The sequence below is a fragment of the Festucalex cinctus genome, chromosome 15 (genome assembly GCF_051991245.1).
Source record: "Festucalex cinctus isolate MCC-2025b chromosome 15, RoL_Fcin_1.0, whole genome shotgun sequence".
NCBI lineage: Eukaryota > Metazoa > Chordata > Actinopteri > Syngnathiformes > Syngnathidae > Festucalex > Festucalex cinctus.
In genome coordinates, this window is record NC_135425.1 from 9,210,490 (window position 1) to 9,238,121 (window position 27,632).

At 40.2% G+C, this 27,632-nt stretch overlaps 1 protein-coding gene and 1 long non-coding RNA gene across 2 annotated transcripts in view; one reads left to right on the forward strand and one right to left on the reverse strand.

Annotated features, from left to right (window-relative positions):
- Positions 1–18,407, forward strand: part of LOC144002117 (LIM domain transcription factor LMO4.1-like) — a 32,731-nt gene extending 14,324 nt beyond the window's left edge. The window contains exon 5 of the mRNA XM_077497043.1: positions 18,364–18,407. Within this exon, the coding sequence (XP_077353169.1) occupies positions 18,364–18,381 (18 nt within the window). The 3' untranslated portion in view covers positions 18,382–18,407. The remainder of the gene's footprint in view (positions 1–18,363) is intronic.
- LOC144002119 (uncharacterized) overlaps positions 1–26,816 on the reverse strand; it is a 36,174-nt gene extending 9,358 nt beyond the window's left edge. Inside the window, exons 1-2 of the long non-coding RNA XR_013278674.1 lie at positions 26,706–26,816; positions 16,687–16,736 (exon numbers count right to left, since the gene is read on the reverse strand). This is a non-coding gene — a long non-coding RNA (uncharacterized LOC144002119). The remainder of the gene's footprint in view (positions 1–16,686; positions 16,737–26,705) is intronic.
- Between the last annotated feature and the right edge of the window lie 816 nt (positions 26,817–27,632).

Sequence of the window (27,632 nt, forward strand, 5' to 3'; positions counted from 1 at the left end):
GTTGATATTTAAGAAGAATTGATGTTCCTGACACGACAAGGAGAGGTAGGACTCAGACGCAGGATAAAAGGTAGGCCACCAAGGCAACAGCTTTATTTTCGGTCAGCAGCTGTCTCCTCTCAAACTGAGAAGAGAAGGGGAAGTCAAAAAGTGGAGAACTAAAAACGCTCCACTGGGGAGGAAAAAACAGGCAAAAAGGTACAGGGGACAACAAAAGGTGCTCCGCTAGGGAGGAAAAAAGGCTCAAGGCACAAGGGGTAACTAAGGGCGCTCCGCTGGGGAGGAAAAGGCACAAACGACAAGGCACAAACGACAAGGCACAAACGACAAGGCACAAACGACAAGGCACAAACGACAAGGCACAAACGACAAGGCACAAACGACAAGGCACAAACGACAAGGCACAAACGACAAGGCACAAACGACAAGGCACAAACGACAAGGCACAAACGACAAGGCACAAACGACAAGGCACAAACGACAAGGCACAAACGACAAGGCACAAGGACTCGAGGACTGTGGGACTCTTCCATGCACTGAGATGTGACACTTCGGCAACGGAGAGGAGAATGCTGATGGCTTTTATTGTGTGGGTTGATTGGTGGCAGGTGGCGATAATCATGGGCGGGGACTGGTAATTAGTTAGCGGCAGGAAGGGTAAGTGACCTGGGGTGAGAGGAGAGTTAGAATTTCAAACTAAAACAGGAAACATGACTGATAAAATAAAAGCATGAACCGCCACGACGGTGGCGGCGTGTCAGTTCCATAATTAATCGATATTGGATTGAATTGAGTTGAATCTTATCGAATTACAAAAAAAATGGAATTGAACTGAAGTCTGATTGCAGCATTTCTGACATATCAGCAGCAGCAAGATAGTGTTGATGACATTGTGATGCACCACTGTTTAAAGGTTTAGTCAAGAGGACGGATTATGAAAAAACACTTTTGTTGCTCACACAAACATGGCTGATTACCCACAGGAATGAGATTTCAAACTTGTGATCTTAGGCTATTACAGAAGCAATTAAAGCGGGATGCGCCAGAGGCCGTGGTAGACTTTAGCTGTACCCTTGTGTCGCAGCCTAATGAGGCCTAATTAAAGACCAGGGGCTTTCCTATGGGCACTTGTCAGTTTGTGCGCTCCACAGCTGACTGGAGGATAATGCTTCTGATTTATATGTGCTTTTTCTGGACACTAAAAGATGCTGCACAATGGACGCATTCTTCATGCACTCAAACTGAGGGAAAAGCCACAAACATCCACAGCCAGCCGTACAGTGTGAGTGGTACTGGAGGCAAGGTGGGTAAAATGTCTTGCCCTATGACACAACTAGGGTTGCCAACTGCCCCTTGAAATACAGAAACATCCCATATTTAGAAATATAAGTTCATGTCCTGTACTCATTTGTAAAGGGACGCATTTAGCCCTGTTGTGTGCTGAAGGATGGATCCCAAAACGCAGACACAAATAAGGTTTTAACTATTTATTCACAGTCCCCCGCCTACTGCCCAGAGCCAGCTGAGATAGGCGCCAGCACCCCCCGTGACCCTTGTGAGGAATAAGCAGTCAAGAAAATGGATGGATGGATATTTATTCACATAACTTGACTAAACGAAAAACAACGAGAATGCATCGAGAATCACGACATGCCAAGCCTCCTTTGGCTGCAAAGTAGCACAGAGGAACAGCTTGCAATAATCCAGCAACACGCACATTCCTCAGACAGCTTATATAGATGTGGCTAGACATGTACTGACATGGAATTCTCTGATTGGCTGTTAACCCAGTAAATTACAGATAGTTCCTGACATCAACAAACATCACATAGCATAAAAGATTCTTCAGAAACGCGATTAAAGATTCCTGACATGTCATAGTTCTTACCGAGAGTTCCAAACATCATATAACATCACACAGCCTAAAACTAGTTGAAACTAGATTAGCAGGTCATGAACTTTACTCAAACTTATTGACGATATTGGAGTTTAAAGCCTTAAAGCGTAGATGTTGCTTTTTATCAGCAGTTCTGATCAAATGATTGACTTGATTGTATTAAACGCATGTGTACAGTATATGTGTCGTATGAGATAATAATCAGTAGCTCTGAAATTGATGCATTATTATGAATAATTAAGAAAGGCATTTGAAGCTGGAATTTGTTGTTGAAGAGGTACGATAGATATTTCATCCAATCAGAGTACTTTGAATAATTAAACTGATCAACTTAATTAGCTTAATTAAGTTGATTTGACTACGGATCACTGCCATATGGTGCAGGGAAACAAAAAGAGAGGGGAACTAATTAAAAGTAAAATAATGAGGATTTTAATTAACTGGTTCCCCAGACATCAGCAAGTGGGGGATGCGGAGTTGTAATTAAAAAGTCCTGTTGTGCTGGCAACATTCTACCCCTCCCTGTTTTAATATCGGCGAGGGCTCCATCCATCTAATTAAATCTGTAAATGAATTAGTAACATTGAAGGTCCCTGCCTTAGTTTGGCGTCCAACCTTTGCACGCAAACCTTTAAGACATTCTGATATTTCTTTGCACACAGGAGCGGAAAGAGAAATGGAGGTGATTTTTTTTTAAATTATTATTTATTTCCAACAAAGCAAATGTTAAACCAGGTAAAAGCAGCAGGAGCAAATTTGTATTTGACACACTTGACCTTTTAATTCCACCAAATAGAGAGATGACTGTAAATAATTTTCAGGCACACTTCAGAAGTTACATTAGCTGTTCAACACAATGTGTCAAAGGCAACTACAGCAAAGATTATTACACACTAATACAATACACACTAATGCCCATAGAATGCAAAATACAGTGGCAATTATTTGGATATTTTCAGAGGTTGAAGTTGACATGAGGAAGATGTGCATGTGAATTTTGGTGACGATAGCATTTTTGTGTCACTAAATGACTGCTAACTTGTGCACATTTACAGTTGTGCTCATAAGTTTGCATACCCCAAAGTTATATCAACTTTCATGCACAACTGTATATGGACCCAACCTAACAATTTTCATTTCTATTTGGTCAATAGCTCATCTAGATGAAAATAACAAGATGCCAAAAAGTATAAAAAGGATTTTCTACAATATTTTCATTATTTTATTTTGACAAAGAGTTTGTGTTTTACAAGTAGTATATTGCTGGCATTGGGCCGATACCTTGTGCCTCCAAAATGGTCACTTTTCAGCAGCCCCCAAAAACGACATGTTTGTTCAACCATTAACATTGCATCATCAAAAAGAGCAAACCATTTTAAAATTGGTCAATAATTTGTCAAAATAAATAAAGAATAGTAATAATTAGTGTTGTTCCGATACCGATACTGGTATCGGCAGAGACGCCGATACTGCATTAAAACAGTGGTATCGGTATTGGTGACTACTCACCAGTAACATGCCGATACCATTAATTCCAACGCTAATATAGGATTTTGGATGCAGCATCTTGTGTCTTGCTGGTGCACGACATTCACTGGTATGTGACATGCTCACTGCATGCCGATCTAAGATATCCTATTGGCCCTTGAATGCTCGAAACCAAAAGCAGGACAGCTTTTTCATGTTGAGGAAAAAAAAAACCTTAAGTATCGGTATGGTATCGGTATCAGCCGATACTGCAAAGCTGGGTATCGGTATCGGGGGCCAAAAAACGGTATCGGAACAACACTAGTAATAATAATAATAGCCATCATCATCATCATCATCATAACACACACACGTGTGGATTGAGCAAAAATATAAAATTTTTAAAAATATATATAAAATTTACCAAATTGTGACTTAGGAGGTTTCAGCCCAACTGCAGTGATATGCAGTATAGGCCTACTACATTTTTAAGTTGATAACAAAACTCCAGATTTTTCTTTAGAATCCATGTTGCAAAACATTGCACTTCTCAAAAATAAACAAAAAACAACTAAGTGTTAAATATTCATCAGTAATATTTACAACACAGTATTTTGTCACTAGCTTGTCATTAATATACAAAAATAAATATCTAATAAATAATTTGAATAATAAGTTCATTGGTGGATGGATGGCTGGATGGATGGATGGTTGGATGGATGGATCGAGGTACAAATTCAAATCATTTGTATGGTCCACTATGTTAAAGGTGCTGTCCGACCTTTTTTGGTTGCTGTTTGTAAACACAACATTCAAATTTGATGCTAAAGAAGCCAGGGACAGTAGTGATACGCATTACAGTTCTTTTAGGTGAACTGAATTACTAGAATCAAAACAACCGTTCAAAAGATTCAGTCACCGAAACATGCCCTCAGCCGGTACGTGGCTGGATACCACATTAGCTGTCCAGTTTTTTACTTAAACTCACTTTTCGTTTAACTAACTCCCTCTGGAAGGGTAGACAGAACAGGCACGGCGGAGACAACTCAACTGTTTATTTCGTTTTTTCGCACACGCACGCGTACATCAACTCACTCACACACACACTGCCTAGCATATGTGTTCGCCGTACTTGGTGTTAGCTAGTTAGTAGTAGTAGTAGTAGTAGTAGTAGTAGTAGCAGCAGTAGAAGTAGTGGTGGAAGTATTAGCAGTAGGTTACAAACCGTCAAGGCGTCCCGGTCCTGACATTCAACAACAAGCCAGCTCGACATAGATTCCGTATATAGAGTGCCCCGCCCATCCCATACACACAGGTGCAAGTTATTCATAATTAGCTATGACTAGAACTGGGTACACAAATAATTTAAATACATGCGGACACAAATTTATGCACTACGTAATACTGTAAATTAAATTGGCACATCACTTGGAAACTGAAAATGTTTTACATTGCAGGAAAGTTCTACATTAGCCGTTAGCTTGGAGAAACACATAATAATGAAAGCTTGTCCCCGCCAGCACGGAAGTAGTGGCGTTTCTGTGAGTAGTTCCTTCCTTGGCAAATCGTGAATCACTCGTGGCAAGACTACAACCACTCACTCACTCACTCACTGAACTGGTATGGCAATCTGTTCACTCAATGAATCGTACGTGAACGGGAAATGGAGGTAGCACATTCACTCACTGACTCGTTCACTCACTGATCCGTTCACGTTTTCGCGAACGAGAAGCTTCCTCAGTGACTCGTTCTTGAACACCAATAGCGAGGCTGTATGTGAAATAAAATCCCGCCCACGTCTGACGCTGCTCTCAAATGAACTGAGAAAAGAACAAATCACTTCAAGAAGTGACCTGTTCACTCACGTTCACTGAAAAGATTCTGTTTTTTTGAACGAATCGGTCGTGAGCGACACAACACTAAAGGACAGCAGCCAACTGCTGAACAAGCCTGAAACAAGTCCACCAATCAGGAGCGGGACTTCGCACAGCCAAATTGGCATATGCGGACAAAACAGGAATCATACTGCTTCTAACACATCCGCTGAAACAGTCCACCAATATGCATATAGCATTTAGCTTGCCTCCGTAGCTTGGCTGTAAGGATATCGTTATCGTTGAGAAACGACCTTCGAACTACACTTTTTAAAACAATATTCACGACCGTAAATCATGTGTGAATGAATATCTACTCGGCTCAAACTGCACTTTGAAGCATAATCTGTCGAACTGCCAGATGCCTGTTGGGATTTGAAGGAGAAAGTGTTCAATGACAGCATGAGGATTGCATGCAGTGTAGAGCAGCTGTCCTTCTACGATCCTCCCATCAACCGCTGCCCATCACTTACCTCCACTCTGTCTTCATTAGTGTGTATTTATTTCATTTTGTTTTGGACTTGTGCATAACATCACCTCCTACGTGAGGCACAGAGAAGTGTCCCCAGGACCCACTAGGAGTACAGGCTTTCATTAGCACTCTGTAATTAGGAACAGATGCAATTCGCAGCGCAGCACCCACCTTAGACGGAGGCTCGCACGCACACACAAGAAACTACATATGAATACACAAACTGTACCGCAGTCACTGAAATACACTTCTGCCGTCTAACCTCAAGCAAACTCACTAGCAGACTTATTGGGATGCAGTCCCTGCTTGGATATTTTGAACTCAGGAATAAAGTACAACTACAGTAATTGTATTTGAAACTACGAAGCAGTGTAGGAGGTTTACAGTACATTCATGCATGTATGGGAATGTTACATTTATAGATCTCCATATTCCACCAACTTGGCTTCCACCTTCATTATATGACCCTCTCTTCTCTCTTCCAGTAAGTAAATGCGGTACACACCTAACTAACAGTATTAACGTTTTGATTGCATTTTCTTTTCAATATAGAAATAAAAATAATAAGAAAAAAATGGTTAGAGGTGCAGCTGTGGCCACAGTGTCGACACAGTCTTCGTCCAGTTCAGCGTCAGAACGGATTAAAGGTCTTCACTTGTCTGTCCTCCTTGCCGGTTGACAAACAGAGAAAGGTTCACTCTTTTCAGCTCATGATGGAGACTTGGGAGGTACTGACTTGATTGCCTATGGTATCTCCCTCTCGGACGATCTAGTGAGGCAGCACTATAGTCGCATTCCGCCCCCTGAGTATGACCTTGAGAACTGCTTGAGGCCCAGGTCTTCCGTGAGCACTGCATGCTGGTTAAAAGGAAGGATGGAAACATTTGCATGTGTGTCGATTAAACCCCCTTCACTTTCATGAGTGTGTGATTGTCACATTTATTGATGTGCATTACTGTATTTTTTTTTATATGAATCTCCCCACTCTAAGAGGCCTTGGCCCCTTTGTTGAACTCCAGATTTCTGAGTGTATTTTGACTTTTGAGCCCTATTGATTTAACTAATTGAATCAACTTGGATTACTTTTCAAACGCTCATCAGTAGATCTTAAACCTGTGTGCCTTGTGCAAGGTTGATTCCTTGGGTGCAATTCCCTAGGTGGCTCCCTAGGTGGCGTTGTGTAGACATTTTGCCACACTTTGATGTGAAGTCACCACACATGGATAAAATTTTACATGGTGGGTGGTGGGCGGCGGGTGTGGGTGGAGTGCGGGGGGGGGTCGCTGTGGACCGGTGGAGCGCTGTGGGGGCTTGCCGGGCCCCGTTCTGGGGCGTGGGGGTGGCCTTGGTGCTGCCGCGGCTTGGGCGATTCTGGTGGGCTGCGCTCGCTTTGCTGGGCCATGGTTGACGGCTCCTTTCTTTGGTGGCGGTCATTATGCATGCCAGATCCATCACACCAGCATCTACTGAAATTCAAACAGAATTCGCCTCTCCCTCTCACTGCTCGTTGAATCAGTGAGTGTTGGTGTCTGTGGATCTCACTCTGCTTTATCTATCCTTCCCTTCTTCCTCTCTTTAGTTTTTCCTCTGGTCTCTTGAGATCTCCTTAATTTGTTGGAATTTAGAGGTTTCTGGGGTTGACGTAAGACTCTGATTTTCTAACCATGTGGAAGGTGTCATGTTGCTGGGCTCTCAGTGCGTTTTCCTTGTCTCACAGTGCCTGATTAATGAGAGGGGCGTGTCCCCTGCACCACACCTGCAGTGCATCACCTATTAGGCCTTCATAAGGACTGGGACTCCTTGCAGCTACTGTCGGGTCGTTGCTCCGTCTGCTCACAGCCATCGTCTAGTGTTTCTACTGTTTTTCGCCTTCGCTAATTATTATAGTCCAAGATTCTTGATTTTCATCTACGTAAGTTTTGCTACGTCTCTTTTTGTTCCCACTTTTATGTGGCGCGTTTCATAGCTATAGTAAGTTGTTGCTTTCTTGTGTTTGCGGTTTGTAGCCTTCGGGTCTTTTTGTGTTGTGTTAATTTCCCTCCTTGCAATTTGCAAGCACCTTTTGTTAACCTTTTTCCTGGCTGTGTCCAGCGCTTTATGTTCATATTCACTTGTTTTGGTGAATAAAACCTCTCGCTTACTCCTGTGCTCTGTGATTCTGGGATCCACTCTCCGGTCGCACCGGAACCTTAACAGAAGGCAGGAAGTGTTTGGTTGGTGCTGGATTTTACTTTGATTTATCTTTCTTTTCTTTTTATCTTTTCTGACTTTTTCTCTGGTCTCCTGACTGTCTGAACCTCACGACTGTGGCGAGACTCTGAAGTATCCGGTTAAGGTGAAGGGTAATGCGATTTTTATTAGGTTTTAGGTGAATTAATGAGTATAAATTTATACGCGCACACACATGCACGTACACATACATGTAAAAGAGAGAGAGAGCAATGATGATAAGACGTTGAATCGATAAACCTACCGAAAGACTACTGAATGAACAATGATGAGCGCTCTCTTTAAAAAAAAAAAAAAAAACATAGCTTTTTACCAGGAAATGTTAGAGAACTGCATTCTTTCCTCTACCAACAACCTTTATGGATACTATGGTTTTAATTTACAGCAGGATTTGCCACCTGCCCAAAAAGCCAAAACTAACAATACCTGCTTTTAGAGCCATGGAAAAACAGCACTTGATTGGCCAGCATCTGTAGTTTTAAAAGACCTGCAAATGGAATAATACACCTGAGAATTCAACATCTTTCCTCTGACTCAGTATTCCTATCTTTTTAAAGAGTCCCCAAGAACAGTTTTGGGAAGTTGGTGGCGAATCATTCACACAACACACGCATATTGTGTTCACAAAACCACATCTTTTGGTATTATTTGTTCTGGCTAATGCAAATGTATACCTTCATTTGGTTTTCTTCTGAACATAATTACACCACAAAATGAAATTGCTATTGTTTCACCTCCAAGTTCTAACTCGATCCAAGGACGCAGGATCCATTTATGAATAAAATGAGCAAACGTGGATGATCCAGAGAGACACAATTCACATTTGCAAAGGATAACGCAACCATCTGTTGAGTAATTAAGCCTGTTCATTGGATGTGGGATAATGCAGTTTAATTTAACTTAACGTGACTGTCATCTGTGGGAAATTGCTTGTGAGCATTAAAAGCTATTGAAGCATTTTAAGAGCAAACAGAAGGTTGACCAGATGAGTCTGCAGCGTGGGAAGAGAATTCAATTTTGATCATGTTTCCCATGTCTTTGCTGATCATCAGGGTGTGAAATTTGAGTCATATTCTGTTTACGTCTCCCTGGTCCACTTGTCGTTTTCTGCAAGTATTTCTGGCTCCAGACCTCCGCAACTACAATCATTACAACCATCAAGTCACTCAGATTTCATGAGGTTCAAAAGTAACTCCGTTTATGTCTGAGATGAGGGCTATTTGTGACAATAATTCTCACTCCTCATTCATTCACACCAACGAGCACTTGACTGAGTATACGTGTTGTGGGAGTAAACCACAAAAGCAGAGGCAGCGTATTAAAAAAAACAAAAAAAACCAAAAAAAAACCTGCACAGACAGGGGTCAACTGTACCATAACCATGATAATCTGAAAAAAGTAAAACTTTTCCATTAATAATTTGTAGTTTTTGTGTTACAATAACATTCCTAATAAATGTTAACACATTTGTTCGATATGGGCAACACAATTCTTACTGCCTTATTTTGAGCAACTTGTAATTTATCTAAACTATTTTCACTCATGATTGGCCACACCACTGATACATAATGTAAATGTCGTTGCTGTCCCGTGAAAAACACTTATGGCCATTTTTTATGTTTATGGTACGAAACTGAATGCAGACATTCCCAAAAAAAAAAAAAAAAAAAAAAAAAAGGCAATAAGTGTTTCTCACAGTACAGACGGATTTAGCCGGAGCAGCTAACAAGAGCGGCTAACTCTTGTTAACCACTTTAGCCATGGCTCCAATTAACTCCCGCTAACGGCTCTTGTTAGCTGTTCCGGCTTAAATTAATCTTGCTCTCCCTGAGCCACCGTAGTGTCCATGCTTCGCCATGCATGCGCTTATGGCGACATCTAGTGGTCAACTATTACACATTGTCGCTTTAAACAAACAGGTTAATCCTTAGTTAGGTATAGGTACCTGTTTTTGATTGTTTGCTTGTTTGTTTGTTTGTTTGTTTTTTGTTTTAAGTGTTTGTACGCAAGTCCTTCCACATTTCCTAACTACATTGTAAATACCCCCTCACTTGAAACTCATTTTGAAGTGACGGCTGAACCATTTTGATGTTGAATCCACAAGAAGAAGAAGAAGAAGAAGAAAAAAGTAACTCTTCAGGTTAGCACAGAATAATGCTAGCTAACAGTGTTATCAATGTTAGCTTCTGATAACAAGCCAAAACTTGAATGTCCAGCTAAGTTTTCGACTTGACCAATTAGTTACTTTGTTGCATTTAGCTACTATTCAGTTTCAGAACACTCTTGTGACTTTTTTAGCAACTAGCTACAACCCTAGTTATTTTTGCTCGCGACTTTTTGACTCTCTCCCATCAAGACTGTAAGTGAATCGCAAAGCTGCCGCTGTTTCACAGGCATCGATTATATTTTCACTAAGACGCCAAATTACACTTTTCAATTAGTGTTCACTGTTCAGCTCTATGCATGTTGCACATGCAGCAGGCATATTCCCAATGATCATTAAGTCCTCCACAAACAGTATATTGCGATACCGTCACTCTAGAAGATGCTGATGTCACTCGTGGTTGTTTTCGGACTTGCTTTATAGCTCTAACAGTATTTCTGTAATCAACTGCTACTGTTTTCCCAAGTCTTTACTTTTTGGAATCCAATGCTCAAAATCATTGTGGAAACTCAGAACACAGACTGATTCAACCTCAGTGAAAATTCCTCAAGGCAAGTCAAAATGGCTTCGTAATGTCTATTATTGCAAGATGGTACCAGTTTACTAGCTGTTGGTGATGACATTAAATCTCTTACTGTATGCGTAAACATAGAACTTTCAGTAGTTGTTCTGGACAAACTTGTCTCAATCTAGTAACCACAAAATCAATGAAAATTCTTGACATTTTCAAAAAGGTTTACCCCCGGTCCATCTATCCACCCATGTAACCCTGTGTCAAACATCTTGCTCCCAGAACAATATTAAATTTTGAGGTCCTATATTTTGGAATGACTTGTATACGTCTTTGACAAATTTATCTTGCACTGCTTTTAAAGAGACACTGAAGCTCGTATCTAGAGTTTTCCTAATTAGTTTCCTTCTTTTCTCCAATCACAAGGAAATGTAAAATCAGCTTTTACTTTATATTTCTTATTCTGTTCTTTCTCTTCTCAGTTCAATTTATTTTGTTCTCCTGTCTTTATTGTCCATCTAGAAATATTTTCATTTGATATGACCCTTCGAGTGTGGATTGGAATCTTGTTCAAGCTATTTTGGCTTCATTCCCTCCTCCTTTTTTTTTTTTTTTTTTTTTTTTTTTAAATTGTAAACAAACCAAACCAATTTGGCTTGCTTGTTCTGACCTAATGTGAGGACAGGAAAAATGCTGACTTTACTTCCTACTAACAAATATGTACGTATCTGCCTTACTCTAACTGAGACAGATGATCCGAGGATCTGAAGTTTACTCTTTCGCTTTTGCTGGCTTGAGCCGGTTTTGGGGGCGACAAGCGGCATGTTGAATGTTAAAATCGATGTCTAAATCCTGGCTAAAAGCTAAAAATGCAGGAATGAAAAGGGCAGTTGTCCCATTGGCAAACCCAGCTGGCCACCAAGAGGGCACTTTTTACTGGCTTGGCTGATAGAAATCTGCACTGACATTTTCCTCTCCTTTCTATCTGAAAGAGCTCTGGACTGACATTACAGTTAAGCATTTCAAAGGCCCAGTGAAATTGCTCTTTTTTTAAATTAACCGAGGCCAGCTCTCCTGGGACTTCTGACTGGGGGAATCATATAAAATAAGACATGAAAAAATGTTTCGAAACCAACATTTTCCAACAGAGTTGGAAAAAAATGGAGTATTACAGACATGTCTGAAACTAATGTTAACATTACAACGCAAACAAAATAATAATAAAGAAGGTTGAAAACACATGTTCAAATAGAATAAAATTATATTATTTGTCTATGTATTTTCTAACTACCAGACCACTTCCACATGACGTCTGAACATGAGAACATAACATTATGTGTATGATCCGACTCATGTTTTAGGTAACAGGATTCAAAATTACTCAATGCTGCACTCTGCTGGTAAATTCGAAGAACCGAAAGCAATTCACGTTATTACTGCCTTTGTTTTACTCTCAATACTGTAAATATTTGAGATTCGTTTTAAATTAACTATTGTTTCATCCTGACAAATTCAAATTAGACTTGTATCAATTAAAAAAAAACGTTTATCTATTTTTAAAGGAAGGAATTATACGGAATTTCTAAACAACTACAATCTCATCCATCCATCCATCCATCCATCCATCCATCCATCCTCATTATGCTAAAAATTTTTAGTTACATTGAAATACAATCGCAAGTGCATGTGCAAAATTAGTTGTTAGAATTGTGATTAGTTATTTTATGTGATAGTGTTGACAAAACAACCTGACATTAATGAAAACATATTGGGAACTTGTTTTGTCCAGTTGTGGTAATCCAGCACTAAACTACTGTACATTTATTTTGATGTAACACAAAAATATTACATCAAGTTAATCAAATAGGCTGGCATTGAAACGTTTGACAAGAAAATGTTACAAGTAAAATATTTCATTTATTTGAATACGCTAATGGAAATCAGAATGTTCACCTCTTCCAAGGACAAACACACATTTTCATAAATTCCATTTTGAATTTCCTTATTGTAATAAAATAAATCCGTTAGTATTTTCCATGGCTTTCACTCACGCCTCAAATTGACTTTTTGTGATAATACAGGCAAAGGAGCGCGAGTCTGATGCTCAGTAAGACAAACACGAACCAAGCAACCAATGTCCACTCACAAATTTACAGAGGAAAACTCACATACTGCATATAATGTACAGGCATTGTGTCTCTTAGAAATAAAAGAATATATATAGGGTTTACCCTGTCTGTATCTATTGTAAATTGACTATCATTGACATTGTACGCAAATAACTTGCCAGTGGAGAAAATATTTTTGCAAGAGGCATGCTCTATTTGTAATGTGCTTGCCATATACCATATATATGCCATATACTGTCTTTATGGCATAGAAATGTTTTTCATTTAGAAAGAATACTATCATTCTGACTTTATTATTCCTTTACCATAGGATCCAACATAAAAACTGTGGTTACGAAACCACCAAAAGGAACTATATTGGCTGCTGGTGGAGTTTTCTCAAAGGGGAGGGAGGGAGGGAGGGATGGATGGATGGATGGATGGATGGATGGATGGATGGATGGATGGATGGATGGATGGATGGATGGATGGATGGATGGCGGTCTGAAGTGTGGTGGTGGACCCAAATGCAGGGCGAGGAGGCAGAGAATGAAGTCCAAAATGTTTATAAACAAAAATAAGGAGGCAAAAATGAGATACAAACTATGAAAACAAAACAACAAAGTCCAAAAGGGTTAAGCGCGACAAGCCATGGAACAAAACCGGCAGCATGACAAGGGGAAACCAACAATGGATTGACGCAGACAGAGGGGAAACAAGGGCCTAATTGACACAACGAGCCACACCTGGACAAGACATGAGTGGCAGAGGGTGCTGATTGGTTGACACCAGTGACGTGCGGTCAGGGCAGGCAAGGTAGGCACTGCCTGGCCAAGGCTGAAATGAAATGAAAATGAATTGGTTTCTTCTATTGATTTAAATTATTTTTGCATTTCACATAACCTACACTACCTATATAGATTTGAAAATGACAACATCTGGTGATTTTCATAGCTCAATTAAAAAGGACTCACGACTTCTTCTGGCCTGCAGGCAAAAATGCTGCAAAATTCTCCTGCTGAAGGCACACGCCTCCGATGCCTTCAGAAGCCCTTTCTGAGTAGCGATGTGTGTTCGCGCATGCGTAGTCAGTTTCCCAGTAGAAAAGTCCTTTACGCAAATAGGCAGATTGCTACGCAGCTTTTTACGTAGCTGTATTATTCCTATGCAAACATACATTCGCACAGTGCATTCGTGAATTCAAACACACGTAGTGCACAGTACGCTGGTAAGATGACCACTCTGGAAAAAATAAAAGTATTTTCACGCCTTTCTTTTGAGGAAAAACGTCATCTTTTGAAGGCTGGGAGACCAACGCCTTAGCTACCGGATCTTCAGCAAAGTAAGGGATAGAGAATTATTTGTACTTTTCACAAAGAATTCTACAAAAGGAAATACTGGCTTTGTGGATGGTTTCATTTCACATGATGTTTGACATTGCTATTGCTAGCTTGATTTTACAAGGAATTAGATTGTTTTACTGGCAGGTGTCCACTTTATTACAAACTTTCCGGGTTTTTGTTAATGAATGAAATTGTCCGGTTTTCGTTGTGCGACAAATGGGAGGCGCAGTGCACTGCACCGTGTTTGTCTCGACGGGCAGACCCACATTTGCGTACATCGGTTAGCGTTCGAATATTGTCCTCGGCTGCAACGGTGGCCCAGAGCTTTAGCCGAGTGGCGAAGTGATGAGCTGCCTCACGGGAGGCGAAGGGCACGAACCTCGCTCATCCCAATTTGTTTGCGGAGCAAAAAATACGCTTAAAACATTGTGTCTGTCATAATCATTTTTGTCAAGTAATTTTTGTTTCTAACAATACAGAGGAGGCATGCATTAAAATAGTTTGAATGTATAGCATCTTAGAATAAACAGTATAATTTTTAAGTATATTAGTTAGGCCTAAGTGTCCTTTTTTTCCTGATTAAAATAGGATAACCCAGGATATGTTGTACACTCGCCTGCCGACACACACATTTGTAATTGGTGTGTATGTTTCATTTTACGACTACCTGCCTACCCAAGCCTAGAGCTCACTGCACGTCACTGGTTGACACATGAGGAAGGGCAGGCAAACACAGGTGGACAAGATCACACTTAACGAGACAAAGTGATACAGGGAAATCACAACAAAACAAATCACAACAGAACCAAAAGTAAACAACACAAAAAAACAACCCTTAAATCCAAATCGTGACGGATGGATGGATGGATGGATGGATGGATGTGGATGGTTCAGTGGTAAAGTGGTTGCGAAAGGCCAGTTTATTTTTGACAACATGCCAGTTGCAGACGTGGGGTTGTACAGTACTGCCGCGATGTACGTATGAAGTAATGATGGTGAATTCACATGAGTTCTCGCACATCTGGTGAGCCACCTTGTTCATCAACGCACGAGCTGAAACGTTGACTTTGTCAGGCTGCTAGTGACATCATCAGTGGCTCATCCCATGGCTGCATTTTAAAGTATAAAAGTGTAGCGTTTGTTCTTCATAATGCCTTTCTTTCTTTGAGCAGTGTAAAACAGAGAACTCAGAGCGCACCCCAGGATTTTGACAGCCCCTGGGTGTGTGCCCTTTGATTGATGAACCCTATTGCAAATGTTTTTTCATCCGAGTCAGTGGGAGTTAAAGCGCCTTGCGCATGTTAATACCAAACAAAACATTAGCTGGAGTGGTCCCACTGCTAACTCCCTCTCGGATGATTTCATCAGTCATCTCTCTGGCGCTCGGCATGACTCCAGGAGACAGACAAGGTGGGGGATGAAACGGAACGGGAATTGGGAATTTTATACTCACGCTGTTATGGGATTTCCATAACTCTTATGGTAAATGTCATTATAGCCAATGTATCTGGATTTTCAAGAAAAAGAAATACTTTGAAGAAATACTTTCATCTCTTCATAAAGAAATGTGAATGCTGCGGTGAATTATGTAGTTCAGGGGTCTTTATGAACAAAAGTGTGACAATTTAGTAGATTATCACAAGGAAAATTAAGTGTCCGGGCGACCGGGGCTAGTTATACCACGGGTAAGTTGTCACATTGCAATTTTCTTCTCCAACAGAGGGCGCAACGAAAAATTGGAATACTAGTTTTCTTCGTATAAATGGTCAGGTGTTGTGTCCTGTCTGAGAAGAGAATAGCACATTGTGAGCTGACATGAGTGACAGTTATCTGTTTTGTACAATCCAAAGTAAAAATGTTCAACTTAATATATTTTGAAACAGGCGTCGTACATAGACAAATTCGAGCAACAAATCATGTGGACTCGTTAGAGGAGAGATTCAGGCATCTTGTCATGCCTCATTCACTGCTCTGTTCTGTTAAGCTAACTTTAAACGAGCGCAAGGTTGGTAGTTTGGGGCAACTTGTCTCAGTCATTTGGGGGGATTTTGTCACATATGGAAAGAATGGGCCAATAGAAATTTCACCTTTGGCAACTATGTTTTCATATGCCGGAATTATTCTTCACACGATGAGTCTGAAGAGTGAAGAAATTAGTTTGCCAGGTTTTGTTTCATTGTTTAAAAATGGATTTTCCCGTTGTTGGAACTACAGTTTGCCCACATGTCAGGACTGGTTTAAGTTTCTTGATGAACTATATTTCCATTAACCGAAATGCATGCAGTTTAAGGGAAGCAAAACAGGCATTTGATGCTGAAAGCTATGACCTACATGCAGTTCCTAAGGACTTCTATTTCATATTTTATGTTAAACCTTGCTCAATAGCTCAGGGAAATTTTCAAGATCAACGATAAAAAATTTCTCTGGCTGGAAACAAACAAACAAACAAACAAACTGCTTGAAGTGGCCGGGGAGAGGGAAGTCTGGGCTTCCCTACTAAAACTGCTGCCCCCACGACCCGACCCCGGATAAGCGGTAGATGATGGATGGATGGATGAAATATACTGTAGTACAAATAGTTTGGGGCTGAAGCAACAGCCCTGTGGGATTCCTGTACTCACCCTGAGCTCAGCAGAGACCTCCTTCCCCATCTTCAGCGCCTGTCGTCTGTCTGTAAGGAAGTCCAGAATCCAGTTACAAGTGGTTTTTGGTACTCCCAGTTGTCCTAGCTTCTCAGTGACTATAGTATTAAAGATGGAGCTGTGGTCCAGGAAGAGGAGGAGCATATGTGTTTGGTTTCACGGCCACTGCATCATCCACTGACTAATTTGGGTAGCAGGCGAACTGGAGGGGGTCCACTGTGACAGGAACCATAGAGTTGAGATGTTTTAAAACCAACCTGTCACTTTATGGCGACTGATGTGAGCGCCACAGGTCTGAAGTCATTTATTGTAGTTGTTTTTGGCTGTTTTGGGACTGGTATGACATCAGATGATTTGAAGATGCGTGAGACTGTTTCCTGTGCGAGCGATGTATTGAAAATGTCTGTATAGACCTAAGGAAGCTGAGGACCTGGGTGTGACGCCTAGAACGGGGTTCTCCCTGATATTTTTTTTGGGGGGGGTTATGTCTTTTAAGGGGGTGTCTGTGTTTTGACAATCAAATCTGGCATGGTCTGGTGGGGAGGGAGAATGAATTGTGATCCAATCGGTGGTTGCTTTTAACTCTTTGACCGCCAAAAACGTTTGATGATGTATGCTAAAATCCTAATGAATGCCGCCATAAATGTTAATTGATGTTTACTAAGGTGTTTTATTTTTATTTTTTTCCCTCAATGGGTAGTGCAATGTCTTGTGCAGCACAACCTGCTCAATGGGTTGTGGAATCAAAAACACCCACTAACTATGGCCAGCAGATGGCAGCGATGTATCTCTTTTCAATGGGCTCGCGGTGTTTGAAATTACACTGAAACACGACTGATATGAAGAAATTGAACGTTTTCAAGGATGACGTGAATGATCAAAGCCTTTGTCACGTTAAATAAAATTCCACGAGCGTCAATAAACAAAAGAAAATGTGCCTAAGTCACTGTTGTGCAAAAAATGTATCTTTTCAATGTCACTCAAATTACCTATTTTCCAATGGTGATTACTAAAGAACAGAATAAGGTAGAAACATACTTTTTTTATGTTTATGTAGTCGTAGCGCACAATATTTTGTTTGCCTTGAAAGATGAGTGAAAATGCTCGAAATCGGCTGGCACTGTTGAGGTTGTTTTTTTTTGGATAATATTTGGCAGTGAAAGAGTTAATATAGAGAAGACTCATTATTTTGAAGAAAAACAAGACCACAATTGATAGCAAGGAACTTTAAATACTGTGACATCTCTAATTATACGATCTTTTTCACTAACATCATCTGGCGGGCCAGATTTAATTGGTTGTGGGCTAAATTTGGCCCGCAAATGGGATGTTGACAACCAATGGACTCTTTTTGATTAACCAGTGGCAGATGAGGTGGCCGCACCCGCCAGTTTCTGGACTGCCTCCGAGGCCCTAACACATCCTAACATTTTCCGAACACATCCTAACATTTTCCGAACACATCCTAACATTTTCCGAACACATCCTAACAGGTCCACCTCTACACAGCTCTCCATACCATGGACAAAGCACATTTAAAGTAATAAAATACAGTCATAATTATTTTGTACAAAATAACCATTTGTAGAAAAACTATTTTGTGCACCATGATTAATCATTTAATGGAATGATTGTGATGTCTCTTTCACCATTTAGGTACAGCCAGAAGGCTAGAAAGATTCATTCCAGCAAGCTCCACTGCAACAAGCTGCTCCTTATCAGCCAACCCCTCCTGACCAACAAGCTCCTCCATTCCAGCAAGCTCCATTCCATCAAGCTCCTCCATTCCAGCAAGCTCCACTGCAACAGGCTGCTCCTTATCAGCCAACCCCTCCTGACCAACAAGCGCCTCCATTCCAGCAAGCATGCCTTCCTCCTCAGCCAAGGCAACGTACCTGGAGACTGCTTAAAGCTGCCCAGGAGGATAAGGAGCGAATGGCTAGAGGCGAACCACCACGAAAAAAACTGACAAAGGAGCAGTATCATTACACATGTAAGGAGTGTGGCCAGGACAAAAATAGAAGAACTGGACACACCCAACCGAAGGGGCGGTGTTACTGTCCTGCCTCAGGACTGACTCTGGACCAGTGGAGAAACAGTTTTTAAAAGTTGCTATTGTTAGCTTGTATTGTTTTGTTTGTTTGTATGTTTGTTTGTTGTTATTTCTAGGGCTGTAAAAGTTTAAAGGGATGCTTGACTCATTGGGCCCTTTTCAGCAGTGAATAGTTAATATTTTATCCAGAATTAATCTGATAACTTCATTGTTTTTCCATGTACAATTAATATCATTAAAATCGAATTTTTCCATTTTCTGTTGACTAAAGATATCACCTGTGCTGAGGAAGTAGGTAACGGTTCACCTGTTTTCTGGGTTTGGTTACCAAACTGAGCCATGATTGGTTGACAGTAAGTGGAAAATTTATTTTATAAAGGTACTTGTCCATGAAAAATAATGACGTTATCACATTAATTATAGATACAATATTAACTTTATACTGCTGTAAATGGCTCAATGAGTCAACTATCTTTTTAAACTTTAATTAAAGCTTCAAATCTAAAAGTTACAGCATTAAAGCTTTGTCATGTTGGTGCTAAGCCATTTGTTATATTGTGCAAAAATCTCTGATGGTATTGCTCAGATGTGCGTGTGTGTGTGCACACATTTTGATATAGGTTGTGATATTTTTTTAATTTATATTTTATTTAATTTTATTTATATAATTTTTATTTAAATCATTTTATTTACATTTATTAATTGCACTAAATGACGGTTTGACATTGACATGATGGGAGATTTATGCCTATTCGTTTCTGTTAATTCAAAGGACTGTGGGCGGTGGAATGTTTTATTTATATTTTATTTTATTTCATTTAATTTATGTTATATATATTGAAATCATTTTATTTACTTTTATTAATTGCACTAAATAAAGGTTTGACATTGACATGATGGGAGATTTATGCCTATTTGTTTCTGTTCATTGTTCAAAGCGCTGTGGCCATTGTAATGTTGCTACAGATATTCAAATCCCACAAGAGATGTGAAAAATTAAACTCATGATAAATTTGACAATAAGTGTGTGATGACAAAAAAGAACAGATATGAAATTGATATACAGTGGTTCCATTTATAGTTTTCTTTATGATGCTATTTTTCATATTGTATTTAAGTTAAGTGCTTAGAAAGGTGGAAACTGTGCTGGCATGGTTATGGTTCAGTAGATGCATAACTCGTCCCCCAAAACCAAACTTTTACTTTTTATTTGTCTTTAAACATCCATACTTGGCGGAAATCAACTATCGCTGGTGGGTGTGGAACGTAACACCCGTGAAAAGTGAGGGAACACTGCAGTATGTGTTCTCTCCCTTTTCTTTCTCATGTATCCCCCCCCCCCCCCCCCTCCTTCATTTTTTTTTCTATTATCCCCCACCCCGGGCAGTCCCTTTTGCCTCATCTTCTTTGGAGTGGTTAAGGTGATGGACTGCTAATCCATTGTGTTCTGCACACATGGGTTCAAATCCCATCCTCATCGTGGCTGAGTATTTTCGGCACTGTTGCTACACTGAGAGCACATTCAACCGCCTCCCTCAGAGGTTGGATGTGTGTGAAAGACAGAAGTGCCCGTTGAAAATTTGTCAGAAAAAAACCTTCATATGTTGATCATGCGTTAGACAGGATATTATGAGTCTTTGGGTGCAGAGCATGGCCAGTACGGTGCCACAAATTCTGATGTTGCACTGTGACAATAAAAGCTGTTTTAATTAACCCCTTCAGAGCCAAAGATGGTTGCAGTGGACATGACATATTCGCTTGTCTAAACCAATAAAACGCATAATTTGGATGATGTCAACACTCCTGGTTGGATCTTAACTAACCAATCACAACCGCAAGTTGATTTGCATGATGTCCATATTAAAAATGTTGCATATAAGCTTGGTAAGTTTACAACACGTTACAGCCATATTATCCTGGCGTCCAATCGAACTAAAAACATGAGATAACCCCCCAATAAAAAGTTTCTACGTTGTTCTTATGTGGAGTCAAGAGTCAAAATCAGAAAAAAAAAATGCCCAGATGGTCCTCTTTTCTCATTATTTCACATATGTGATAACAGTACACGTATGAAGAGGTCTATGAACTTATTTTTCATCATAGCGGTCATGTTGGGAAATTCTGCTGCCAATGCAAACTTGGATTTATTTGTGATGAACATAACTCTGGTTAATTATTTTTAAATAAAATGAACCTTTGTCATAAAAGACAAGACACTGATTTAAGTGTCCTCTTAACATGAATGAAAACTCATGAAACTTAACACATCAGGCCTGGCAAAGTAATCAATATTTTAATAGTTTATTGTGATATTTAAAAAAAAAAAAAAAAAGAGGCTCAGTAATGCCCCCTACATATTTTCCAAAAAGCAGCCCCGCTTTTGCATTTCACTTGGCTCTACAAGATGAACGCATATTAATCAGCCCAAGACCTACATAAAAATCCTCTTGGAGCCAGATGTTTAACCCACCAATTTGGATTTAGTTAAATATTTTTGCCCAAATTTTGGCTGATTACAGGTATCTCCTCGCACAGATTTTATTTGATTGACATGAATCTGTGTGTGTGTCATCTAACGATGCTGCTGATGAAAAGCAAACATTTTTATTTTGCCCAATGCTGTTGCTGTGGCTATGTGTTGTTTGCCAAGAACTATTTGCTGATTTGGGTGGTCCAAACACATGTGTATGAGCAGACCCGTCACCAGAAAGCAATTGTAGGGGGGGCATTACTTTTTTGGGGGGGGGCACACTTCATCAACCTAAATCTAATGTTCATCAGGTTGAACAGCGGCATTGTGACAACTGCAAAAGTGCTCAGAAATATTTTCTGTCACTTAAAAGCGGAAATCTGAAATCTAAAAGACAAACTGAAAAAAATGTGTAGTTCATTTTGCATTTATTCAACTCAAAAGTTCGTTTGAAACAAATCCACTCTTCACTTCTATAAACAACTATGTCACCAAGATGGCGGCATGTGTATTGTCTGCTCAGTGTCTCTCTGGATTTGAGATGTTTTAATGGATTTTATTGCATCTGAATTTGTTTTAATAAGTTGAAGTTGATTATTTATTTATTTTATAGATAATCCCTTTGGATGTTTTAAGTGAACTGTGGACTTTTTAATTTTAAGTTTAAAAAATACTGCTATTATCTGAGTCTGGCTAACAGGCTTGGGCCTGCTGCATCACCTGGGGCCGAGCTAACTCGCTTGAGCCTTTAACATCCCCCTAGAGACTGGGTTTGGAGGCCCACATTCCTCCTGGAGCTGAGCAAACTAGCTTGAGCTTGCAACATCCCTCTTGAGACTTGGCTTGGAGGCCAACGTCCCTCCCGGAGTTGAGCTAACTAGCTTGGGCCTGCAACATCCCTCTTGAGGCTGGGCTTGGAGGCCCACATCTCTCCTGGAGCTAAGCTAATTAGCTTGAGCCTGCAACATCCCCCTGGAGACTGGGCTCGGAGGCCCATGCCCCTCCTTGAGCTGAGCTAACTAGCCTGAGCCTGCAACATCCCCCTGGAGACTGGGCCCGGAGGCCCACGCCCCTCCTTGAGCTGAGCTAGCTGGCTTGAGCCCGCAACATCCCCCTGGAGACTGGGCTTGGAGGCCCACGCCCCTCCTGGAGCTGAGCTGATCAGCTTGGGCTTGCAACATCCCCCTGGAGACTGGGCCCGGAGGCCCACGCCCCTCCTTGAGCTGAGCTAGCTGGCTTGAGCCCGCAACATCCCCCTAGAGTCTGGGCTTGGAGGCCCACGCCCCTCCTGGAGCTGAGCTAACTAGCCTGAGCCTGCAATATTTCTTTGCAGTGAAGGACAATGGCGTTTTTTATTATTTTAATATGTTTGTTGGCAACTTGGGACATGACACTCAACAATATTCCCTGGGTGAGTACCCATCACAATGTGTTGTGTTTTCGGGACAATTATTATGGTGGCACTGACTCTAATGTTGCTTATGAGCAACCTCAGATTCATTTGGTCTGGGTCTTAAACTGCTGGACTGAGGTACCCAAGGAATTACTTAAACTCCAAAATGCTCTCGCTTTATATGACCTCACGCTTTCGCTTTGTGAAAAGAATTGCTCTACTTCAACATACAAAAACTTTGTGTCAAAATGTAATGTGAAACAAAGATTGATGATTGTTCTACTTTTACTACTATCTGGAAATGTGCAACCAAACCCTGGACCTGATCTGCAATGTATCCAGACTCCTTCTGATTTTAATTCAGTGTCTGGCCTTAAAATTGTTCATCTTAACGTGCGTAGTTTACTACCTAAAATGGATACAGTCAAAATCTGGATTAGATCAACAGATGCAGACATTGCGATCATCTCTGAAACGTGGCTGACAAGACGCATCACAGATGATGACATCAACATAAATGACTACAATGTCTATCGTACTGACAGGCCTAAAAAAGGTGGTGGTGTAGCCATCTATGTTAAATCAAGATTTGATGTTTTAGTTGTCTTGTCTAAGTCAATTCCTAAGCAGATGGAGTTTCTGGCCTTGAATTTGGTAATAGCCAAATCCCTTTCTATAACTGTTGTTGGTTGTTATAGACCTCCATCTGCCACCAAGGAGACATTATCATCTTTAAAATATCTTTTATCTAAATTAAACTACAATGAGCTTTTAATGGCAGGAGACATGAATTGGGATTGGTTAAACACTTCTTCTGAAGAATTTAAATCTTTCTGTGACTCTGTTAATATAAGCCAGTTGATCAATCATCCAACTCGGCCAAACATTAAAAGTCCTGAGAAGTCTACCTTGATTGATTTAATTCTTACAAACGCTCCACATAAATTTTCATCTGTGGGTGTTTTTTGTAATGACCTGAGTGATCATTGTGTTGTTGCAGCGTGCAGGGATACAAAAATCCCCAAATCTAAACCACGTATTATTTTTAAGCGGAACTTAAAGAATTTTAATGAACAAGCCTATCATCATGATTTGTCCTTTGTTAATTGGGAACATATAAATCTGTTGCCAGATGTCGAGTTAGCTTGGACATTTTTTAAAGAAAATTTTGAAAAAATTGTAAATAAACATGCCCCCATAAGGAAATTCAGAGTAAAGGGGCGAGAAAACCCCTGGTTCTCTCCAGAGTTGTCTGATGTCATTCATCAGCGTAATGTGGCATGGGCCAAAGCCAGGAAAAGTAATTCTGTTCGTGATTGGTCTATTTTTAAACAACTGAGAAATAAATGTACTTCTTTTATTAAAAAGGCTAAGTCTGAATACTACTTAGCTGTTACCTCTGAGAGCCTCAATAATCCACAAAAATATTGGAAAGTGATCAAGGGTTTTTCTGTGAACAAAGGCCCTCAAGTTCTTCCTACTTTTGTTTTGAAGGATTCAATTCCAGTTTATGACAGAACTGAGATCTTAAACTGCTTTAATAAGCATTTTGTGTCATCTGGTTCTTTGTTTGACTCCACAGGAGCTGCCTCTTTGCCTCACTGCACAAATTCTCAAATGTTTTCTGGAGAACATTTTAGATTTGTACCTTTTACTGTACAGCAAGTTCATAAGGCTCTCAAAATTCTGAATCACCGAAAACCTCCAGGACCAGATTTGATAGAGCCTTACTTTTTGAAAATGGCTGCTGATTTTATTGCAATGCCTCTTACAGTACTTTTTAATCGATCAATTGAAAACAAAGTAATCCCTGCAGTATGGAAGTCAGCTTTTGTGGTTCCTCTCTTAAAAGGAGGTGACCCAGCTGTTTTAACAAACTACAGACCAATATCAAACTTGTGTGTCTTATCTAAAATTTTTGAATCTCTTGTGTGTGATCAACTTAAAGAGTTTCTCTACTCAAATGAACTGCTCTCAAATTTGCAATCAGGCTTTAGGAAAAAGCACAGCACAATGACTGCTGCTACAAAAGTGGTTAATGATATACTTGTTGCTCTTGATAAAAAGCAATACTGTGCTGCACTTTTTATTGATCTGTCAAAGGCATTTGACACTGTGGACCACACAGTTTTAAAGCAAAGGCTCATCAGTCTTGGTCTGTCAGATGATGTAGTCTCGTGGTTCACAAATTATTTGAGTGACAGGACCCAATGTATTAAACATGATGGTTTATGTTCTGAATTCTTGAGTGTTCACAAAGGGGTGCCGCAGGGCTCTGTGCTCGGACCCCTCCTGTTCATTATGTACATTAATGATCTGGGACAAAGCGTGTTGGACGCCAATATGCATTTTTATGCTGATGACACAATAATTTACTCCTTTGGCTCATGCTCAGCTGCTGCTGTTGCTTCGTTGCAGAAAGCTTTTAATGTTGTGCAGCACACACTTCTGCAACTAAAACTAGTCCTTAATGCGGACAAAACTAAACTGATGTTGTTTTCAAATTCCAGGAAAAGCCCACAATTTCCCCCCAAAGTGTCCACTCTGGAGGGAAATGAAATAGAGGTGGTTCATACATATAAGTATCTTGGTATTTTGCTTGACGACACTTTGACTTTTAAACCCCATGTTGAGAACCTCGTGAAGAAACTCAAACTAAAACTGGGTTTCTTATTTCGGAATAAATGTTGTTTTTCTTTTGAGGTCAAAAAGCGTCTTGTCACTGCAACTTTTTTATCTGTTTTAGATTATGGGGATGTGTTGTATATGAATGCTTCAGCTCAGTGTTTGAGTAAGATTGACTCTGTATATCATGCTGCTTTGAGGTTTGTTACAAATTGTAGAGCCTTGACCCATCACTGTGAACTGTACTCTCGAGTGGGATGGCCTCCTTTGTCCACCAGGAGGTTGACTCACTGGTACATTTTTATTTACAAGGCTATGCTTGGACTGCTGCCCTCTTATATTTGTAATTTAATCACATTGAAAAGTGTTGATTCTTATGCTTTGCGTTCCAATGATCTTTTGTTGCTCTCTGTTCCATTTGCCCGCACTGAGCTGGGGAAAAAGGCTTTTGTTTTCTCTGCCCCTTCTGCATGGAACATGTTGCAAAAGGACTGGAAACTAACGGAACTTGTTTCATTGAACGATTTTAGATCCAGATTAAGAGCACTTGAGACGGCCTCATTGATTTGTAACTGTTTTATATAATTTTTATGTGATTGTAAGTGAAACTTTTATTTGTAACTGTAATGAAAACTGTTTTGCTGCCTCTTGGCCAGGACTCCCTTGAAAAAGAGGTTCTTAATCTCAACGGGACTATCCTGGTTAAATAAAGGTTAAATAAAAAAAAAATGTCTGAATGAATGACTGTGACCCAGCCCCTTCTATCTGGAATTGGCTAGCAGTTGCCTTCATTTGCATGTTGGAATAAGGCTGTACGATATGGACAAAATTTCTTAGCATTTTTGCCAGACATCTCTATTCTTTGATCTTTGACTCAGCATGAGACTTCACATCATTTTACTTTTTTTATGGTGCCTTCTGTATTTTGTGTTATTTTATTTCTATACTTGTACAGATTTTTAGTATTTTATTTGCGTGTATACTTATCTACTTATATTTACTCTAATTAATTTTATTTTGTGTTATTTTGTTTCACTTGTGTCTACTAAAAGACTAATTTCTATTCCATGCACAGCACTTTGTATGGGACAATGGATGTTTTAAAGTGATTTAGAAATAAGGTTGAGTTATGTCGATGATATACAGAAACAAAATATGGGTTCAGTGAAAAACTAAGCAGAATATAAATCCAAAAGGATGTGTAAAGTGCTGTTTTTGGGTTGTTTTTTTTTTTAATTAGAACTTAGTGACAGTCATCAACATGAACAAACTTGGCAATAAAAAAGAGAATTCAACTCACATTGTACTACAACTGCTTTAGTGATAAATAATTTTATGCTCCTTAGTTGTTGTTGTGTATGTGTGACTGCTTGGGTCTGTTAACAGCATACTGTGTATTGCTACAATTCATCCGTGCTGTGTGGCTTGACTAATTAAAAGAAAAGTTTGATACTCACTTGTAAACGTAACCAGTGGACTCAGGAGTCCCATTGATATCAACTGTCATCCTGGATCGAGGTTTGGCGGCTCCCATTAAAGCGGCACGACTGCTCAGTCTTTGTCCCAGCGCCAGCCGGCAAATGCGCACTATCTACCCGGAAGTAGATTTGGCTAAGGCACGTCTGCAGAGCGCGCGTCTCCCCCCACCCCACCCCATCCCTCCTGATCCTGATTGTCATTGGCTCGTTTAGTTGTCAATCAAAGCCAAACTTGAAAGGAGGTATGTGGTTGGCTGGCACGCGATGCTTTACTTAAAACAGAAGGCGCAAGTTTACGTGACTGATAGGACGAATAGATGGTGGGTCATCTTGCTAGGGCGGGCACGGACCCCCAAGGCCCGCCCATGGCGACGGGACCGTGTATGAGGGAGCTGTCCAGAGCAAACAAAGGAACTCGAAGTCCACAGGCTTACTACATTCGGCTTCTCTGCACTACCCCGCATCACGATACGTGTAGATGGCATCAAATACATTGGTGGCCAAAACGAAAAATTGCTGCAAAGGCACAAGAAAAACAAGGAGGCTCCACCATGTGGTGCGGTGCCACATTGCTGATTATTACACAACATGCAAGTACAGTGGTACCTCTACTTATGAAATTAATTGGTTCTGGAAGAAAGTTCTGAAGTAGAAAAATTGGTAAGTAGAGAGGCATTTTCCATGTAAATGCCCTAATCCGTTCCAAGCCTCCCAAATTTCAGACATAAATGTTTTATAAAGCATAAAAATGCATCAAAACATGTAACAAATACATGTTACAATTAGATTATTGCACAATAAATGAGAGTTGTGCATAATGTAAATAACAAAGAATAGAGTAAAGAATAAAAATGATGGTCATTTACCTTTTTAACTGCTGTCCTCATCGTTTCCTGCCCTCTGGTT